This window comes from Neodiprion fabricii, chromosome 6 (genome assembly GCF_021155785.1).
Source record: "Neodiprion fabricii isolate iyNeoFabr1 chromosome 6, iyNeoFabr1.1, whole genome shotgun sequence".
NCBI lineage: Eukaryota > Metazoa > Arthropoda > Insecta > Hymenoptera > Diprionidae > Neodiprion > Neodiprion fabricii.
This window is the reverse complement of record NC_060244.1, coordinates 21,835,725-21,853,828: the sequence shown is the minus strand read 5'-3', so window position 1 is coordinate 21,853,828 and position 18,104 is coordinate 21,835,725. Positions and strand designations below refer to the sequence as shown.

General features: G+C 35.2%; 2 protein-coding genes across 8 annotated transcripts; one reads left to right on the top strand and one right to left on the bottom strand.

The window, feature by feature from the left end:
- Positions 1-24: 24 nt before the first annotated feature.
- Positions 25-13,057, top strand: LOC124185759 (cytosol aminopeptidase-like). Of its 6 annotated transcripts, none has more exons than XM_046576846.1 (9): positions 25-423; positions 1,171-1,286; positions 6,636-6,808; positions 6,976-7,150; positions 7,261-7,588; positions 7,709-7,977; positions 8,058-8,236; positions 8,337-8,573; positions 12,694-13,057. In XM_046576846.1, exons 1-8 carry the CDS (start codon positions 337-339, stop codon positions 8,561-8,563), a joined length of 1,554 nt encoding a protein of 517 aa, XP_046432802.1. In that variant the 5' UTR covers positions 25-336; the 3' UTR covers positions 8,564-8,573; positions 12,694-13,057. The 6 variants fall into 6 exon arrangements, with proteins under 6 accessions (XP_046432802.1, XP_046432803.1, XP_046432801.1 ...); XM_046576847.1 differs by lacking the exon at positions 12,694-13,057 and adding an exon at positions 8,927-9,360; XM_046576845.1 differs by lacking the exon at positions 12,694-13,057 and having other exon boundaries at positions 27-423; positions 8,337-9,360.
- Positions 8,911-15,585, bottom strand: LOC124185763 (mediator of RNA polymerase II transcription subunit 28). Of its 2 annotated transcripts, none has more exons than XM_046576852.1 (4): positions 15,362-15,585; positions 14,437-14,782; positions 13,970-14,178; positions 8,911-10,624 (listed from the first exon to the last, which is right to left on the bottom strand). In XM_046576852.1, the coding sequence occupies exons 1-4, from the start codon at positions 15,410-15,412 to the stop codon at positions 10,424-10,426; spliced, it is 807 nt and encodes a 268-aa protein (XP_046432808.1). In that variant the 5' UTR covers positions 15,413-15,585; the 3' UTR covers positions 8,911-10,423. The 2 variants fall into 2 exon arrangements, with proteins under 2 accessions (XP_046432808.1, XP_046432807.1); XM_046576851.1 differs by lacking the exon at positions 15,362-15,585 and adding an exon at positions 15,027-15,355.
- Between the last annotated feature and the right edge of the window lie 2,519 nt (positions 15,586-18,104).

Below are 18,104 nucleotides of genomic sequence, written 5' to 3'. Positions count from 1 at the left end.
TAAAAACAATCCAAATTCCAGTTGATATCCGACAAGTGGTATTTACCTACTAAATCTTAATCCCTTCTTGTCAACAGTTTTGTATATTTTCCAATTTTGGCCTCGTTTTTTTCTCTATTAACAGCCGTAGCGACATTGCAGTTACTGGTAAAAGCGAATTATCGGAAATATTTTCCAACATTCGTAACGCATCGTGTATTTTAAAAATTCCACATGTTTTCTGCCTCGAATCGGCGCTGTTCGTCTGAAATTTAATTCCGGTATGGCCGACCATTAAGCGTTGCTCGGGCGGCAGAGGGTCGAGAGATAAGTATTTGTTTCTGCTCTTGCGAGCAAATGATGGCATTGCTTCTTGTCAGGCCCAAAGGAGTACGACAAGGAATAAATCAGTTGCGTTTCTTCGCACACCAATCGACAATGAAGGTGATTATTATGGTTGAAATTATTTAGGTTGAAAATTGTCTTCTTTCTGTCTCATTTCTCTGTCTTTTTCTCTATCGTAAACCGTAATATCCTTTCTTCTTTTTTTCGTCTACATTTTGGCCTAATTGTACAGTAAGTCACACAGTTATGTCCGTTACTTTTTATATCATTTTATTCTCGCGTAATGTCCTTCGATACGGGTTCTAATATTTTTCCGTAAAGGAATATCCGATATTAATGTTATTAACTAGCCAGTAATCGTTCAGCTGCGTATTTGCGACAATTTTATCTATATGTTGTGGAAATTATAAACCGAGACTAACCGATAGTACATAATGCATGTTGCTGATAAAGTCATTTATCAATACCCTTCTAAATGTGGATGAAGTGATTCACTGGTATGACTCGCAAATATTTATGCGTCTTTATAATGTTATTCGCACATTGAGTAGTAAACCCAGTAAACCGACAAGTGCACACAATGGTGAGAATTAAATGTATTAATTTTAATAATTGTTTGCTCGTAGGACTCATTTGTTTCGTTTTTCAAGTTTATACTGAGCATTGGTATTACAAATCAGTAATAGGCGATACAGTAAACATAGTATCGACGAATCGTAGAGGACAAATAAATACAGATTTTGAATTTCGCCCTGTCGAAAACAAAAACAGTGCTTTTGTCAAATCTTACCTGTTTCAAAAAAAAGTGACGACAATAATATAAACTCGTTTAAATATTTATTACAGAAGGGATTAGTGCTTGGGGTATACGAGACGGAAGGCCAAGATGGTGTTAGGCTAACACCTACAGCTGTACAATATAACGAACTTGTGAATGGAAAGTTACTGGAAAACATTTCTCTGTAAGTATTACAAGATGACTAACAAAAATCCGATTCAATACTAAGCTGCAATTTATGCTTTCGATGTGAATTCTTATATTTTCCGTGTAGTCGAATTTAAGTTTTTGATCCCCAAAATTTCCGTCAATTTATGGTTAGCTGTTAGAACGAATGACCATATCAGGTAAGAATAATCGTAGATCATAGCTTAGTATATTTACGCGTATCTTATTTCAGTTCTTGGGACAAAAAACTTGTTTCTTATAAGTGCGTTTGTAAGTAAATATTTTATCATTATTATTTACATCCAACAATTCTTGTTCATTTAATTTTATCCAATGTGTTTTGCCATTTTTTACATTACATTACAGCCTGAAACAATTACTATAATGCTGCCTGAGCCCCACCCCAATGATAATTTTCATTATCTTCTCGTAGCCGTCTTTTATCAATCTTATTCAAGCTTTCTTTTTGTTTTAAATTCCTTTTTCAATTTTTTGTTACTTTATCTAATGAAAGCAATTTGCTAACTTGAATTGATTTTTTTACATTTTTCACTCCCACGAGCTCACAGGCATTATTTTGATTGTTTCAGGAAGGGATAGGCTGTGTTGGCGTTTACCCAAAAAAATGAGCTACGTCGATTTGTTAACGGATCAAGAATTAAAACGAATAGTAATATTTTCATAACCGGCCAACATTTCACTTCGTCATATCAAATTTTTCACCAATCATTCGATTCGACGTCTTAAAACAACTGTTACAGCCTTCACTCAAGTACCGAATAAGAAGATCCTAAACACACTCACTAAAATTTCACTATAAACACAGATATTAGACTCCACTACATAATTTAAGAGCAGAATACAACAATGTCTGTTGGTGACAGTGGCGAACTTGAAAGCAGCGGTGTGGGTGTTAGCTCAGGTAACGAGGCTTCGCCATTATCCACCACTCGACGTGCGCAAAGTGTTAAACGTTTATTGCAATCTGCGAATGTACTCCAAGGTATCAGTGGTACCCTTGAAGACAAAAATAATGATTATCTATGCCCCATATGTATCGAAGTGATGAATGAACCACACATCACTCGATGCGGTCACACATTTTGCTACCCATGTATTATCAATTCGCTCGAAGTCAATGGCCGCTGCCCGAAATGTAGTTTCACACTGACCCAGCAGGATATATTTCCTAATTTCGTATTGAACGATTTGATCGCAAAGTATAAAATGCGAATGAAAGGCCCTGGTGATTCGGGAAGCGGTACAGGAAGTACCAGAGTTGGAGGTCTTTCTCAAACAGAAATCGATATGCTCATTCCAGTATGTGATGGACTGAGAGGCTTTGTAGCAGCGGAAAGTGCTAATTTAACTTTACCAGATGTAAATGTAATGCTGGAGGTCCTTATGCAGAGGAAAAATTTACTCGAAGCCGAATCCTGCGCGACTCAAAATAAATTGCTTCACGAATTTCTGAGACATTTGCTCAGGCACAAAGAGGACCAAAGAAATCAGTTGGCGAAGGAAGTCGCTTTGATCAAGCGTGACATTGAGGAAGTTGAAAATATTTTAAAAGAAGTTCAGAGCAAATGCCCTCGTGTTGAGGATTTGAAAAAATCTAGCGAAACTGATACTGCACAAGTTTCGGCTATCAAGCGAGAAATGATCGAGCTAATTGATATCATAGACTCAAACATGGTTAAGGATGGAGACCTAAATCCACCGGATTCGTGCAATAACGATCTTTTTGCTTCAGCCATGATACAGAAACAAAACTGTGCCACTTCAATCTTGGCAATTCGCCGGAAGAGAATGCATGCACATTTTGACGAATTTGTTCAATGCTACGCTGACACTCGTATCAAAGATCTACTTTTTGAACAGTCCGAAAAGGTCCAGCACCAAACAGAAACGGAACCAGGAACTAGTTCTGGATTAGATGTATTCAGGGATAATTTAGTTAAGTTTTTAAGGTATAACTCTCTGCGAACATTAGCTACATTGAATTATTCATCGGATGTGTTTAATAGCTCTACTATCGTATCGAGTATAGAGTTTGACAAAGATAACGAATTCTTTGCTATTGCTGGTGTCACAAAACGCATCAAAGTGTTTGATTACGGAGTAGCGGTACGAGATAGTGTTGACATTCATTATCCGTGCGCTGAAATGATATGTAGTTCAAAGATATCGTGCGTCTCGTGGAATTCCTATCATAAAGGAATGTTGGCTTCTGCTGATTACGAGGGAACAGTCACTGTATGGGATACTATAACTGGTCAACGTACCAAAATATTTCAAGAACATGAGAAACGTTGCTGGTCCGTCGACTTCAACGATGTTGACACAAGGCTGATAGCTTCAGGATCGGATGATGCGAGGGTGAAATTATGGTCCCTCAACAGTGACCACTCTGTAGCTTCACTCGAGGCTAAGGCAAATATTTGTTCTGTTAAATTTAATCCAGAAAGCTCTTGTCATTTAGCGTTTGGATCAGCGGATCATTGTGTGCATTATTATGATTTGCGTAACCTGAAGGAAGCGATATGTGTATTTAAAGGCCACCGCAAAGCTGTGTCCTATGTTAAATTCATAAACAAAGAAGAAATTGTTTCTGCAAGTACAGATTCTCAGTTGAAAATGTGGAACATCAATAGTCCTCACTGTGTTAGGACTTTTGTGGGTCACGTAAATGAGAAGAACTTCATCGGCCTAGCAACAGACGGTGAATACATTGCGTGTGGGTCAGAAAATAATGCACTGTATATTTATTACAAGGGATTAACGAAACAACTGTTCTCAAATAAGTTTAATGCTGCAAGAAGTGTTTTAGAGATGCAAGAAAAAAAGGAGGAAGAACTTAATGAATTTGTATCAGCTGTCTGTTGGAGAAAAAGGTCTAATGTTTTAGTAGCAGCTAATTCTCAGGGTATTATTAAAATTTTGGAACTTATTTGAACATAATTCAAAGAAATGAAAGATTGAAAGTAATTACTTGACGCATTTTTATGGATCAAATCAGTAAAACATTGCTAATAAAGTAAATGGAATGAAACGGAAATGTACTGCAGGATCATTAAACTGCATGCCAGTGATGTTTTTTATCTGGAAGCTGTATGATTTGATCCAACAAAAAATGTTGCACATGTGTAATTGTACCACATGTACCTATTGTATATATGTATAGGATTTCCGAATGTATTTTATATTTTATTTGATATTTGTGATGAATTTTGTGCACTTTTTATCCTGGCATGAATTATCCACACTTATAATGTACTGACGATTTTACATCCTTAGCGAATCGACTTCAAGTCTTATTAGCACGCACAATAATTGTATTACTGGTCTTGGATAACCATGGATAAATTATCATTACAGAATTAGAATATTGCTATAACATTAATAAATTTACTTTACCGGGTACCTAATAATTATCTACATATTTAACATATTCTTCAATACTAGAATGCCACCAGTTGTTATTTTAAAAGTTATCATAAATGATTCTAATGAACGAAAAAAGTATTCAATACTGAGGTTCATGGAAAGTCACCGATATCTCTGTGAAAAGATCATTTAAACTGATTTAAATGATTAAAAATCATGTTCCAATTCCAAAAAGTTATATTACTACTAAAAGGATATTTTATTGTAAAATAATTGCATAATCCTTCAAACCCAGTTTAATAATAATGCCGAGCCGTACGGCTATGTAAATATAAGCTTTACCTTCGCATGCTCAATTTTAGGGAATTTATAAATGGGTCAGATTTACGTGTTCGAAAACACGATATGACTATTAGGAATTGATATACATTTAATAGGTATAGTTGTAATATTGCTATATGAGTAAATATAATTTTGTCAAACAAGTTTTGCCAAGAATTAAGTTCGTCCAACTTTGAGCCTGGTGAACAAATGACTAATTAATAATAGCAATAAAACAGGTCGTTGCAAATTTTGTGCCAATATATACATATTTGAATAAAATTTCAGGCTTTGTAAAGAATATCAATGTTCCGTAATGTGATATATAGTAGTAGTTAATTGTTGTTCTTTTTCCGAGTAGCTAGTTGCAATAAACAGAAATATTATAAGTGTATAATTGGACAATTATCGTGAAGTAAATTGCTCTGTGGAAACAAAGATTAAATAAATACTGTACTTATATCTACAGACATTCTAAATATGAAACAGATAATTGAAAAACAGTATATTTTTAGACTGTATTTTAAACAAATAAAAATTGTATCATATTTGATGGATCAATTGGTATCCAAGAAACATAGAAATTTCCAATTCATGTCTATATATATTTTCAAATATACCTGAAAATGTTGTAAAATTAGAATTCTCAAAACTACAAGTTGCCGGATAGAATTGTCTATTAAATGCTCAAATTTAGATGCTGTTCTTCCTTTCATCATATTCAATTTTTCTGCAAAGTTTAAATTCATGTGTTCATAGTTGTATGTCGACATCAACAGTGTAGTCATCTTTCTGTGCTACCGTGGTAATATTATTGTAATAACAAAAAATTGATCAAAAGTGTAAAGTTCATTATTGTTCTATTACTTGATTTTGATGTACTCCATTTGTTGTCAGATAGTGTATTTTCGATATGTGTACAATGCAAACCATCAGCACTCAATAATACGTATTTTATAGGCTCCGTTTCAACAGTTTATTAGGAAACTATAATATCGATCATAGTCAAGCCCTCACTCATATTTTCTAAAATACGTACTATCTTTATTCCTGTATAATCGAAAAATTTGCTGCATTTTTCTAATTAGCTTTCACATTCAGGTTTATCATGTCACAAGTTTGTTATGCGAATATATTGGAGCACAACTTTTTACTTGTACATAGATTTTGCGATGTGAGATTTTCTTAACATTGTTTTCCACTCATCTTTTCTCTTTGTATTCATTCAATCATATTTTTGAAATGTTATTCATTTGCTAAATACATCAAAATCAAACTATTTTTAATTAAATTGCTAATGAATGTTGTATAGTGAAAACAGTGTTTATTTATTTATGTAAAAAGAGATGAATAAAACTAAACGAACCTGATATAAATCGATGATATGGTAGTTACATTCAGTGTAATATAGTTTGTTACCTTGATATTGTTCAGTCATTTATTGTAACACCTATTGTCATGTGTTTTTAAAATATGAATTGTTTTCGTTTCATTTAATAATTAGAATACAGATTTAAATTATTCGCATGTGAGATCAGTTATCAAACCTTTGATTACGATCGAGCAGTCCCGAGTTCTCAAACTTTTTCATACGCGTCATAACAATTTCCATATTCCACTTATAATTACTATGACATACAATTGTGAATAATTACAGAGCTGGGCCGAAATTGAAAAAGGCAGAGACTAGGGTGTTCTGGGGTCTAGAACCTGCTGAGAGCAGGCAACATGTCGGAGTGGCAGTTGTTGGTTTGGGAAAGCCGAATCTCGGTATCAACGAATTGGAAGAAATACATGAAGGCAAGGAAAATGTACGGGCAGCAGCTGCTGGTATGTTACTTTTCACATGTCAGCACGAATGATATTTACTAAGATTTTATAGAAATCTTCAATCAAGCTAATCCTGCTTTGGGTATAAAATCAACATATTGTTTATGAAACAATGTATCAACCATTTGCTAAATACTTGATAACATAAAATTTCAAATCACTGGTAGCTGGATGTCGAGCATTGGACGCCGTTGAAATAAAAAACATAAGCATCGAATCACTAGGAGATGCTGAAGCAGCAGCTGAAGGAGCTGGTCTTGCATCATGGTTTTTCCAGGAATTCAAAAATAAAGAAAAGCAGAAAGTTTTACCACAGGTTTCTTTCTATGGTTCGGAAGGAAAGTAAGTTGAATCGAATACGAGTCTTTAATGTGTAACAGTACATGGAACTTGCAAAAATATAGTAGTATCGCTAATAACAAATCATGATATATGCATCTTATTCAACACAGGCAACAGTGGCACAAAGGACTTATTAAGGCAGAAGCTCAAAACTGGGCCCGGAAGCTGGCTGATACACCAGCAAACTTGATGACCCCAACAATCTTTGCTAACCAAGTATCTACCGAGCTTTCACAACTCGGGGTCAAGGTTCAAGTACACGACAAGGCATGGGCGGAACAGAAGGGCATGGGCTCATTCCTGAGCGTAGCTCGTGGCAGTGCTGAACCTCCTAAATTTCTTGAAATCAGCTATGAGGGAGCAGGTAAAGGTACCAAGAAACCAATCGTCTTTGTTGGCAAAGGTGTTACCTTTGATTCTGGTGGCATCAGTATCAAGGTGATTATTTTCTCTTTTTTTATGTACCATTTCTAAATTTGTCCATACCAATATTTTGATACAATCAATTCATGTCAAGTAATAACGTCGTATTTCATACATAATCACATAATCTTTCAGCCCTCGGCTCAGATGGACGAGATGCGTGCAGATATGGGTGGTGCTGCTTGCGTTGTCGCTTCGATCAAGGCAGCTGCTCAACTGCAGTTGAAAGTTAATATTGTTGGCTTAATTCCACTCACAGAAAATTTACCTTCCGGTACTGCCACAAAACCCGGTGATGTTGTCGTTGCGATGAATGGCAAAACTATTTGCGTTGATAATACAGATGCCGAAGGCAGACTGATCTTGGCTGACGCATTGTGCTATGCCCAAGAATTTAAACCAAGGTAATAATTGTGAGAAGATCGTAATATTTCGAAAATTGTCCCTCTACAGATTCATCACTCCTCTATGTTATCCGTATTAGATTGACTTTGGACATTGCTACATTGACCGGTGCAATGAGAATTGCATTAGGGGGGGTTGCTACAGGCGTATTTACAAACAGCGCCGAATTATACGAAAACCTAAGAACTGCCGGAACATTTACTGGTGATCGAGTGTGGCGGTTTCCACTTTGGCAACATTTCAATGATGCAATGACAAGTATGGAAAATTTATTCTCACTCTAATTAAAAATTATTTCTCAAGGTGAAAGATAATTTAAGCATAAATTGAAACCTGTCCCACTTTTCGATGATTACAGAAAGTCACAAAGCTGTGGATGTTAACAACCTTAGTAAGAGTAAGGGCGGTGGTTCTTGTACGGCTGCAGGTTTCTTGCGAGAATTTGTCGAAAAGGACGCTCCTTGGCTTCACTTGGACATTGCAGGTGTTATGGGTCCTGGTAACGACGAGCTACCCTATCTTCCGGCTGGGATGACAGGTCGTCCAACGCGTACCCTCGTCCAGTTTCTCGAGCAACTGTCATAAGTACCAAACCGTACGTACAACACTGTGCATTTGATACTTTTACATTAACGTATACTTGATATAATACTGTTGTTGATTAAATATTCATACTTGTTTAAAAATATTTTGCATGATCAATCACTAGATAGTCGCCTGTACAATTAAAACTTCTGGAGCGTATCATTATTTTTATTGTAATATGCAAAGTGAATCTGAGTTTCACATATTCAGTAAAATTTTTATCAAGAGTAAGAAATCGTTTGCTTACAACAAGTGTGTATTATAATGATTACGTCATAATCATTTGAAATAATGCAGTGTCCGGAATTTCAATTTTAAAATATCGACTATGTATTGCCTTTTTTTTGTTTTCTGCTACCAAAGGCACCCAGCGTATATCTCTAGTTCATTATTCGTACCACTGTTTCTTCACTTGGGACAAAGAATCATGACCAAAAAGTTAATGCGTTAGCAAATAACGTTAATAATATAAGTATTCGTAATATGTACCATTAACAACGAAAACTTTCTGCTTATCATCATCATCCTTGAGTCAACTGATGCACCGTAGAGTTTCTACGTTATATAAAATGAAGTATTGAATATTATGACCTGATGAACGTCTTTTTATGCAGTAACGAAACAAGAGGCAGATTTGATCTCTTGCACGAGAGCAATGTATCATACGGCGTTGTATAAACTGTTAGATGTAGTAAACGTAATGTAACCTAAGATGCCATGTTTATATCAATATGTTGAAGTAATCAATGTAAGTATCCGACGGAATTGAAATAAAACGGATTTGGTTTATAACAGTGTATGAGATACATCTATATTTGGATTATACTATGAAGTCTCGATTTTATTCATCATAGAATGGATTATTTTCTACATGAATCAAGATTACATGTGATTTTATAAACCGTGGAATAAGATAAGTAGGACTATGATGTATTTATCTAATTCTATTTACATCTCGATAACTAAGGATTATTTGATTATCATAGGTATGTACAAATTGTTTTACAAAATACACATTGCCGATTCTTCGATCGCTGTTGAAGAATCCTCAAGCATGTACTATTATAGTTGCATTTATTGCAGCTATGATACAATTGAAGCAAATTCGTTTTAATTCACTAAATATAAAACAATTTTTAAGTGAGTGTGACAGCATTAGAAACTGTAGAGCAAGTAACAAAGTCGTTTACCAAATGCCGTATACGTGTCTATGAAGTAGCGAAGCAATACAAAGTCAATATCTGTACCTAACAACAGATTTAAGAGTTATGAAGTAACAATGGTACCCGTACCAGGTTGATCAATTTGGTTTGAGAGAAACCAAACACTCATCAGTAGCATGCCCAATCTATGCTTGTATTGCTCAATTAGTATTTAAAAAATATTGCTTACTATTATTATTTGCATGTCAAAGTTTTCTATGCCAATGTAACATGAAAAACATTAACATTCACGATTCGTATTACAAAAAAAAAAGTCTATCGTGAAGAATGACATACGATTCTAAATAGGTTTTGTACTTCTTATTTAGTATGTAGGTAACAAGATTTGGATATTGGAACAAAAAAGTTTTATCGTTATGATAAAAAAACTAAATGTAATCGCAAAGAAATATTGTTGGTAATTGCTACAATTACTGAATCCTCCAAATAAAATCAACTATAGAAAACGAACGAAGAAAGAAGAGGAATTTTAAGTACATGGAGGAGGAGGCTGCTGTTGTTGAGAGGGAAGGGGCGCTGCAGCAGCAGCAGCATACGAAGAAGGGTCGGAAGGATCGAGGAGGGACGGTTGTGCTAAACCACGTCCCCTGCCTCGGCCTCTTCCTCGACCTCTGCCTCGCCCCCTCCCTCGTCCGCGTCACCTCCGCCCTTCCGGCATTCCTATATTGCTTGTAGTCTTCTCAAGGAATGCGAGTGGACCCTGTAAAGCACCGCCTCCTACCCCAAAGCCACCTGCTCTTCCCCCACCCCCTTGTGACATGAACATCCCTTGTTGCGCCACCGATACGCCGACACCTTGTAGACCCTGAGGCGGCGGAGCACCTGCACCCTGTTGGACCTGTAAGATTAAAATCAACAAGACTGTTTTTGAGTCCTGTTCTCAAAGTTTCGGTTCAAACTGTCCTCAAATATGGAGTTGAAGTTGATAACATTAACATAATGAAACATGGAAACAAAAATCAGTGTTTCGTAATTTTAGAATAATGATAAATAAGCCCATATTCCAACATATGAATATATTTTGCTTCATTACGATTTAGTGAAATTTAGATGTAACTAAAAATTCTCAAGTTCAGAAGTACGATTTTTCTTACAAAAATGAAACGTTGCATTAATGTTACGAACTTCAACAACATCTTAAAATTAATCAAATGAATGTGAATGTGTGCGTCACGGACAAATGAGGGGGGCAGATAGTACACCGAAGAGGTTCTTTGTGGCATAACATTAAAACAAGAATTTTAAAACTTTCAAATTGAGAGCGTGTTACATTTTATTACGACATGCCCGAGTATGATGGAAGTTGCGCATGTGGTAAAACAGCACAGACGATAGAAATTGTTGAGATTTCATTTCGTTAATTCTGCGCATTCAACATTGTCTGATAAATGTGTGATCTTTGTTAACTGCACCTATTGATTTAAGCGATAATGAAGATGAGTAAAAATATATTGCATGCATGTAGACAGATAGACAGACTATGAAGCAAAGGGAACTTGGGAGCAGGCGATAGGTAGGCAAGGTGAGTGAAAGAAAGCACAACATTTCACCAGTAACAGAGCTTTTATTCTAAAAGATATCTACTAGCGTGTGACGATGACATAACATAATTAGGTAATCTATTCTTTGTTTTTATGTAAAACAAATGATTTAGAGTCTACAATGAGCGCAATTAAAAATTGTTAACTTTGGAAAATCGAAACAATAGCAATATAGCAATTGCACAAAGATTCAATCTAATCTTTCGGAATTCCTGATGTTTCCTTTTATTCCTTGTGCAAATGCAAGTAATGTGCGTGTGTACATGCAAATAGTACGTACCACCACTATCAAAAGGAAGATACCTACTAATACAAATGTACGAAACTTAGGTAATATTAAATATCGACATATGAAATTACTGACATTAAAGAGCAATTATTACAGCGATGTGTAAACAATGAGATATGTGACACGGAAGAAAAAAAAGAGTAAAAAAACAACAATGTATAAGAAACAAACAATGACTGTAAAAGTAAACTATGAGGAACCCATATACCAAGAAACAACCAGAACTAAAAAGTGAAAAGAAAGTCAACTACTTTTTACACGAATTGTGTATATATGATTATAAATAATATCATGGAAGCATCGGAATTTTTACTTATCCAACATTTAGTCAGCTAGTATAGATATGGAGTGACAATATATTAATAATTATTAAAATAGGGTATAATCTCTTTAGTAACAATAGGTATTGTTTTTCTGGTACAATCAACAATATCAGATAAATATTTCAAGAAATAAACCTTACTATTTTGAAACATTTTATATACTGAATAATACTATTGTTCAATCTGTACTGTTTTAAATATTTCTTCACGTTATCGTTTTATTTGGCTAGATATTTGTACCTGTTTTACAACTTAATTTGGCACATATTTTCACATTTCTCTAATTATCTAATGCTATCGCTGTACATGACGATTCCATAAATAACAATCTCTAAATTTCTTAGTTGTACCTATATTGGTAGCGCTCACTCTATAGTTTCGTGTTGTTATTTCGTAACTATGTAAATTTTAGTTTTGTTATTACAAAACCACCGCAGATTTAGCAGTTGTATAAAGATGGCTTAGGTTTTTCATTTGATAAAATAATAAGAGCACTTTGTGTTGGCATATAGTAAGATTCAGGTAAGGCACTAATTCACCATGACTTGATAAATAAACTTTTTTACTAGCCATCCCTGATCTCTCACTTGCATGTAGCCAAATTTATATGTCATAACATTGGTAGATCATTTTCTGCGTTTTCAGGCTCACATGAATGAAGGGGTGCATCTGACAGGTACAAAATAATGTCTAATGTTTTGCACACTATATATTATGTACTAATGATATTCGAATCGATAATGTTTGTTTACAGTTCTGTTATCGCGCCTACGCATCACGCAACATTCTACGATTTGTGGTTAGGGGGACGGATCACTTCACAAGTAGATATTTCAACATAGCATGGCTGCTAATGTCTAAATCATTTCAAAGAAGCCAAATACGTGGATCACAAAGCCGACTGATGAGAATTAGTCATCATCTGTTAACTATAATCAAGAATGGACTGTGCTGAATGTCTCAGCTTATGTTTAAAAAGATGATTTCTACTTGAAATACGGTATGCCACAATATTTTTAGAATACCTATTTTAGCATTTACCACATACTGGGTAGGCACCTATTTAGAGTACTAGCGATATCAGCGGAAGAAATGAAGTGCATTTGTAAAACTGCCAACAATCTTAGTAGTTTCTCAAATTCTTAGGCCACGGGGCATCTAAATTGCAATAATTTTAGTGAACCTTAATAACTAACTTATTGTGAGTATTATGTAGCCACGAAATATTTTTGATATAATCAATTTTTCGTCTTATATTATTGAAATAAAGTTCAGATATCAAATGACTCAGTTGCTAGCAATGGCTATAATATAAATAAAAGTATTTCTAGGTGGCAAAACTATCCTTTGTTAGAAAATCATTTAGAAAAAGAATAAAAATTAAAAAAGAAAAAAAACAAAAACAAAATATGGTTATCTTTATAAATATAATGGTAAAGCCAAAGCTTGGAGATGATACTGAGTAATACGAATCTAAGCAAAAAATACTTTCAAAATATTTGTGAAATAAATTCCTATTTACAAAAACTAGATTAGGTAATAAATCAACACCTTATTAAGTGCCAATAGATAGTAACAGTCGTGCGGCCTGCACTTGAAACAGTTGACCTTTGTGCAAATTTCATACGATAGCACTCAAATTCTACAGAATGCCCAGGTTTAAAAACTTCTGGAGTGTTAAATACTCGAATATTTTTTTTTTAATTACACGGTATCTAAAATATTAGTTTGTGATCAAATGTACCAGTGACATTCAGCCATAAATAATTGATAGTAATGTGTCGTATCGACATTGAGTCAAGATGTTGGAATGTCTCGCTTTCAAAATTTTCTGACTTGTATCCACTGTTGCAAATCGATCATTATTAATGTGTATATAAACACAGTACTCAATATCATACCGTTAAAATAAAACCATATCAGTCGGTTATTTGACGCTTAATATATATATATAATTATATATATACATATTTCATCAGAAGTGTGTAAACTTGAGTTGCATTAACAATATATTAACGTTACTTAAATACCTGTTGTTGATGGAGCTGTTGCTGCTGCAGTTGATGCTGCTGTATCTGTTGCAGTTGCTGTTGTAGCTGGAGTTGTTGTTGTTGGTGCTGCTGCTGCTGTTGTTGCTGCTGCTGTTGCTGTTGTTGCTGCTGCTGCTGTTGTTGCAATACCGGCCCCCCACTTCCATTACCAGGTGGTTGCGCCTGAACTCCACTACCATTTGCCAGTCCTATGATATGATTAAGAAAACTATTCTATCAGATGTCAATGTGGATATCGAATAATCAGAGATAACACTGAGGTTTGAGTTTTTTCTGCCGTTCAACTGTATCGAGGAATAAGAAGGAAAAATTTTCCAATTTTTGTTTTTTTTATTCTTTAGGAGCTGGAGGGCATTCCTAATATCTTCCAGTGCCAAAAAAAAAATGTTTATTCATCAATTTCATATCTTATCTCAGTAGAACCACAAGAAGTTTTATAATCTCACCATTAGGTGCAGGGCCTTGTACCGGCGATTTGGCCCAGCCTTGTAAATCAGCTAGCAGATTTTGCCATATGGCAATTTTGTCGTAATGCCTCTTGATTAGTTCATCTTTCCTGACAAGTTCTACTTTCAGGTCATTTATGTCTTCCTTGACAACTAACTCAGGCTTCAAAGCGGACAGCAAAAAACGTTTTTGTAGGAAAAATGCTTCCATTTGCCGAGCAAGATCTATGAACCTCAAAGTAACTTGTTCGACCTCTGCTCGTGCCTCGTCTTTGTCAACAGATAGACCCGTGCCTACGTTGTTGATCCCAAGGCTTTCATCTTTTGTCAAGACATTCAGACATTGCTGTAAGCGAATTCGAAATTATGCAAAAATGTCAAGTCAAACATTTCAAGTGAGTATTGAGGTTGGTTGATAAATTTTGTTCAAAATATTTTGTATTCTTTGTCATCGTTTTTCGTGGCGCAGTAATGCGTGAACAGCTTAGTGCATTATTTGTCAATATATCCTGAGAGCATGAATAGCATTTTTCGGAGGGTATAAACTTTTATAGGTTGGAATAATGACTTATAAATATTATTCTAGTAACCTGAAATGCTTCTTCGAATTCGTCGACCAGATTTCCATTGCCATTTGTCGGAGTCGCCATGTTTCAAATTAGATAGTAAAAACGCACCAAATTTTCAGACATTTGGCATGAATATTCACTTGGCACGTCAAATCGCCATCATAATTGCTAAACGCAACGCTTACACCGACTTAAATGAAACCTTCTGACGAACGCAAGCGCGTTTGACGAAAGCTAAGATTTATAAAGGTAGATTCTAATCAAACTACTGTATTCACATATCTCCAAATTTTATTTCAATAAAATGTTCTCATCTAGCTAGGCATCGAATGCCCTCCAAATTGCTCCTAACTTGCCGTCTTTTTGACTACCATCCATAGGCTTCCAGGCATAGGCTTACAGAGCATTGTTTATGGCTACGCACATCAAACCATCACCGCGTACGTTCGAAAGGTCATAGACTGTACGAACATTGACTAGAATCTCAGAGTTGAATGGCCCAAGCCACCTAAACGGTATACAAATAAATATCTCCATAAATCGTTTGTTGGATTGAATTTTTTATTTGCTTAGTGTCTGCGACTCAAATTTGCAGAGCATAAGTGTGGAAGTTCAATTTTGCGATTGCAGATGGCGCGCGCGTACGTGGTCGGAGCAAAGTCGAGCTGTGCCAGGAGCGTTTTGCGTCATTTGTGTACGACGAGCGCGCGCGGAACAACGTGTGCGGCATAACGTTGTGTAAATCACGCTACTCGGAGTGTTTCGCGTAATATTTTGAGTGCATTTTTATCAAAAGGACATCCGCTCCACATTTGTGATCCTGTGGAAATACAATGGCAGTAGAGACTACTGTAACAGCTTCCCGAAAATATCACGTAAGCATATGAATTTCTCTAGATTTGAGTTTATAATTATAAGTGTTGATGTTGTTGTATTATTACTGATGTTGTGAATTTCTTGTCTTTTTTGTCACAATTGGTCATTGCTTAACGACTAGTTGCGAATTGTCGATGAAGCAGTGAAGATCCATGGTTATTTTTATAGTCTTTTCTCGCAATTTTTGGAATACCGATTCAAAACAAACTCGTCTGTTTGTCATTGGCAGTTTTTTTTTCGTGTGTTGTACTCTCAACACTGCATTCATTTTAATGTTTCCTTCGGGATTGGGGCTCTATTATTCAATTATAACATGAATTCTGCACTCTATCAAAATATCAACACAGTACAACTTCGTCCGTTGCACCGAAACTTATAGGAGTAAGAATTCCTGCAATGCAGGGCGATCAAGCGTCAATCAGGAGCTGCCATACCATCCGTACTTATAACTATGTTTCCTTCACCTGATTTCGACTTCGACTCTCTCCTCATTTACTACCTCGTTTACATGCGGTGGAAAAAGAAGATAATTGCATATTGCGTAATTATAGATTACCTAAACTGTGGGTTCTACGTAAAACGACAGAGAATGTTGGGTACTGTATTGCGTTATACTGCACATTTTGAAATATTCATTTTTTATTTCTCCCAAATTATCTCCAAACGCCATTCTTTTAATTCTACATAAAATTCATTTGTTTGGTATTGAAAGTATATCTTTCGAATTAATGATATTGTTGAAAGATCATCTGCCTTCAAAACTGTCGAAGATTAAACAATACGACGGATATTCTTCTTGTCATTTTACCTGTCGGGAAATAGCGTTGGAATCAGTCAACAAGCAGTAATAAAAGTACAAGTATGCAATCCCAACATTCCTGTTATGAGAGGCTAGCACGTGGAGATTATACCATGACCCAGTATAACCATAGGTTTGAATTTTTTTTATACGATGACTTTGGTTAATATTTGATTGCAAAATTTTGAAACGAAAGTATGATTTTAGTTGAGAAATCGTACCACGTTCTCAGATTCGAGGTAGAATAACTTGAATATATGTCAATGCCTGTTTATTTTTATCACCATGTTCGGGAATTACCAGCCAACACGTAACCTACTCTGGCCGTTACCGGCAATCGCTTAGCCCGCGTTGCAATTTACCGACGTATGATTTCCCCACTCAAAGCGGGACCAATTGGCCCACTATTTTCTTACAATCGACCTCGAAAACTGGCAGAAAAAATTTACCCTGGATCCGCTGCAATTGTCGCGGAGTTCGTACAAGATATCTTCGATGGCGCCACCGCCGTAGATCGACTGGATTTTTTATTCTCAAAAATGGGCTAAAAAATTCATAACTTTGAAAATTATTTTGGCACTTTTTGTGAACTACCGATAATTTCCAATAGTCGATGATAGAGCTGCTGCACTAAATAATAAAAACTTTTTTCTTTTGTATGTAAAATATAAAAACTCTAAATTAGATGTATTATATTTATGATTATGTAATCATTAATAATCACATTACATATGGAATCCGTGATAACGTCATAAAAAATATGAACTCATTGTACATTAAGAACGTAAAGCAACAAGTTTTGTACATTCAACCACACTAATCGTGGCCCCCAGGTCGTAACTCATCACCGCGTCGTTCTGCTCTATTACCTCAGAATACAGTTCTACGCTGCAAAACAATATGTTAAAGCCCCATGATATATTTTTTATTAATTCAGAGTAGATAAAATCTTTCTTTGAAATAATTGTTTTAATCGAAACACCTAATTGTATTTTGAATACATGTTTCATTATTACGTAATTACTTAATGAAGAATTTAAAATCATAAAATATCTACTAATACTACTATATAAAATGATATAAGCTATTTTGCACACGGAAGAAAAATATTTTAGTCTTTTCTATGAAAAACTTTAATACTGCAACCCGAAAGATATTTCTCAAGCGATGTCGAAGTTAGATCTGCACAAACGCTGATACCACAAATTTTGATCAGTTGTATCTCAGTTGTGCTGATTTGACTAGACTAACCCATTCTATTAAAAGCTGCGATTAACCGCAAGTGAATTGTACGAATCAATGTATTTAAATGTGCCAGAGCTAATGCAGCTTCATTATTTTGATAATATACAACTATCATTACACGAAATTTTTCAAGTTCGATATACCGTAGTCACTTATTTCTAAAAAATGTTTGCAAGATA

What these genes read in the sequence shown, in the direction of transcription:
- LOC124185759 (XM_046576844.1), top strand. Translation starts at nt 2,138, where the DNA reads ATGTCTGTTGGTGACAGTGGCGAACTTGAAAGCAGCGGTGTGGGTGTT.
- LOC124185763 (XM_046576851.1), bottom strand. Translation starts at nt 15,086, where the DNA reads ATGGCGACTCCGACAAATGGCAATGGAAATCTGGTCGACGAATTCGAA. An exon ending in AATTCGAAGAAGCATTTCAG is followed by an intron (nt 14,783 to 15,026) that starts GTTACTAGAATA and finishes ATTCGCTTACAG; the next exon opens with CAATGTCTGAATGTCTTGAC. An exon ending in ACAAGGCCCTGCACCTAATG is followed by an intron (nt 14,179 to 14,436) that starts GTGAGATTATAA and finishes ATCATATCATAG; the next exon opens with GACTGGCAAATGGTAGTGGA.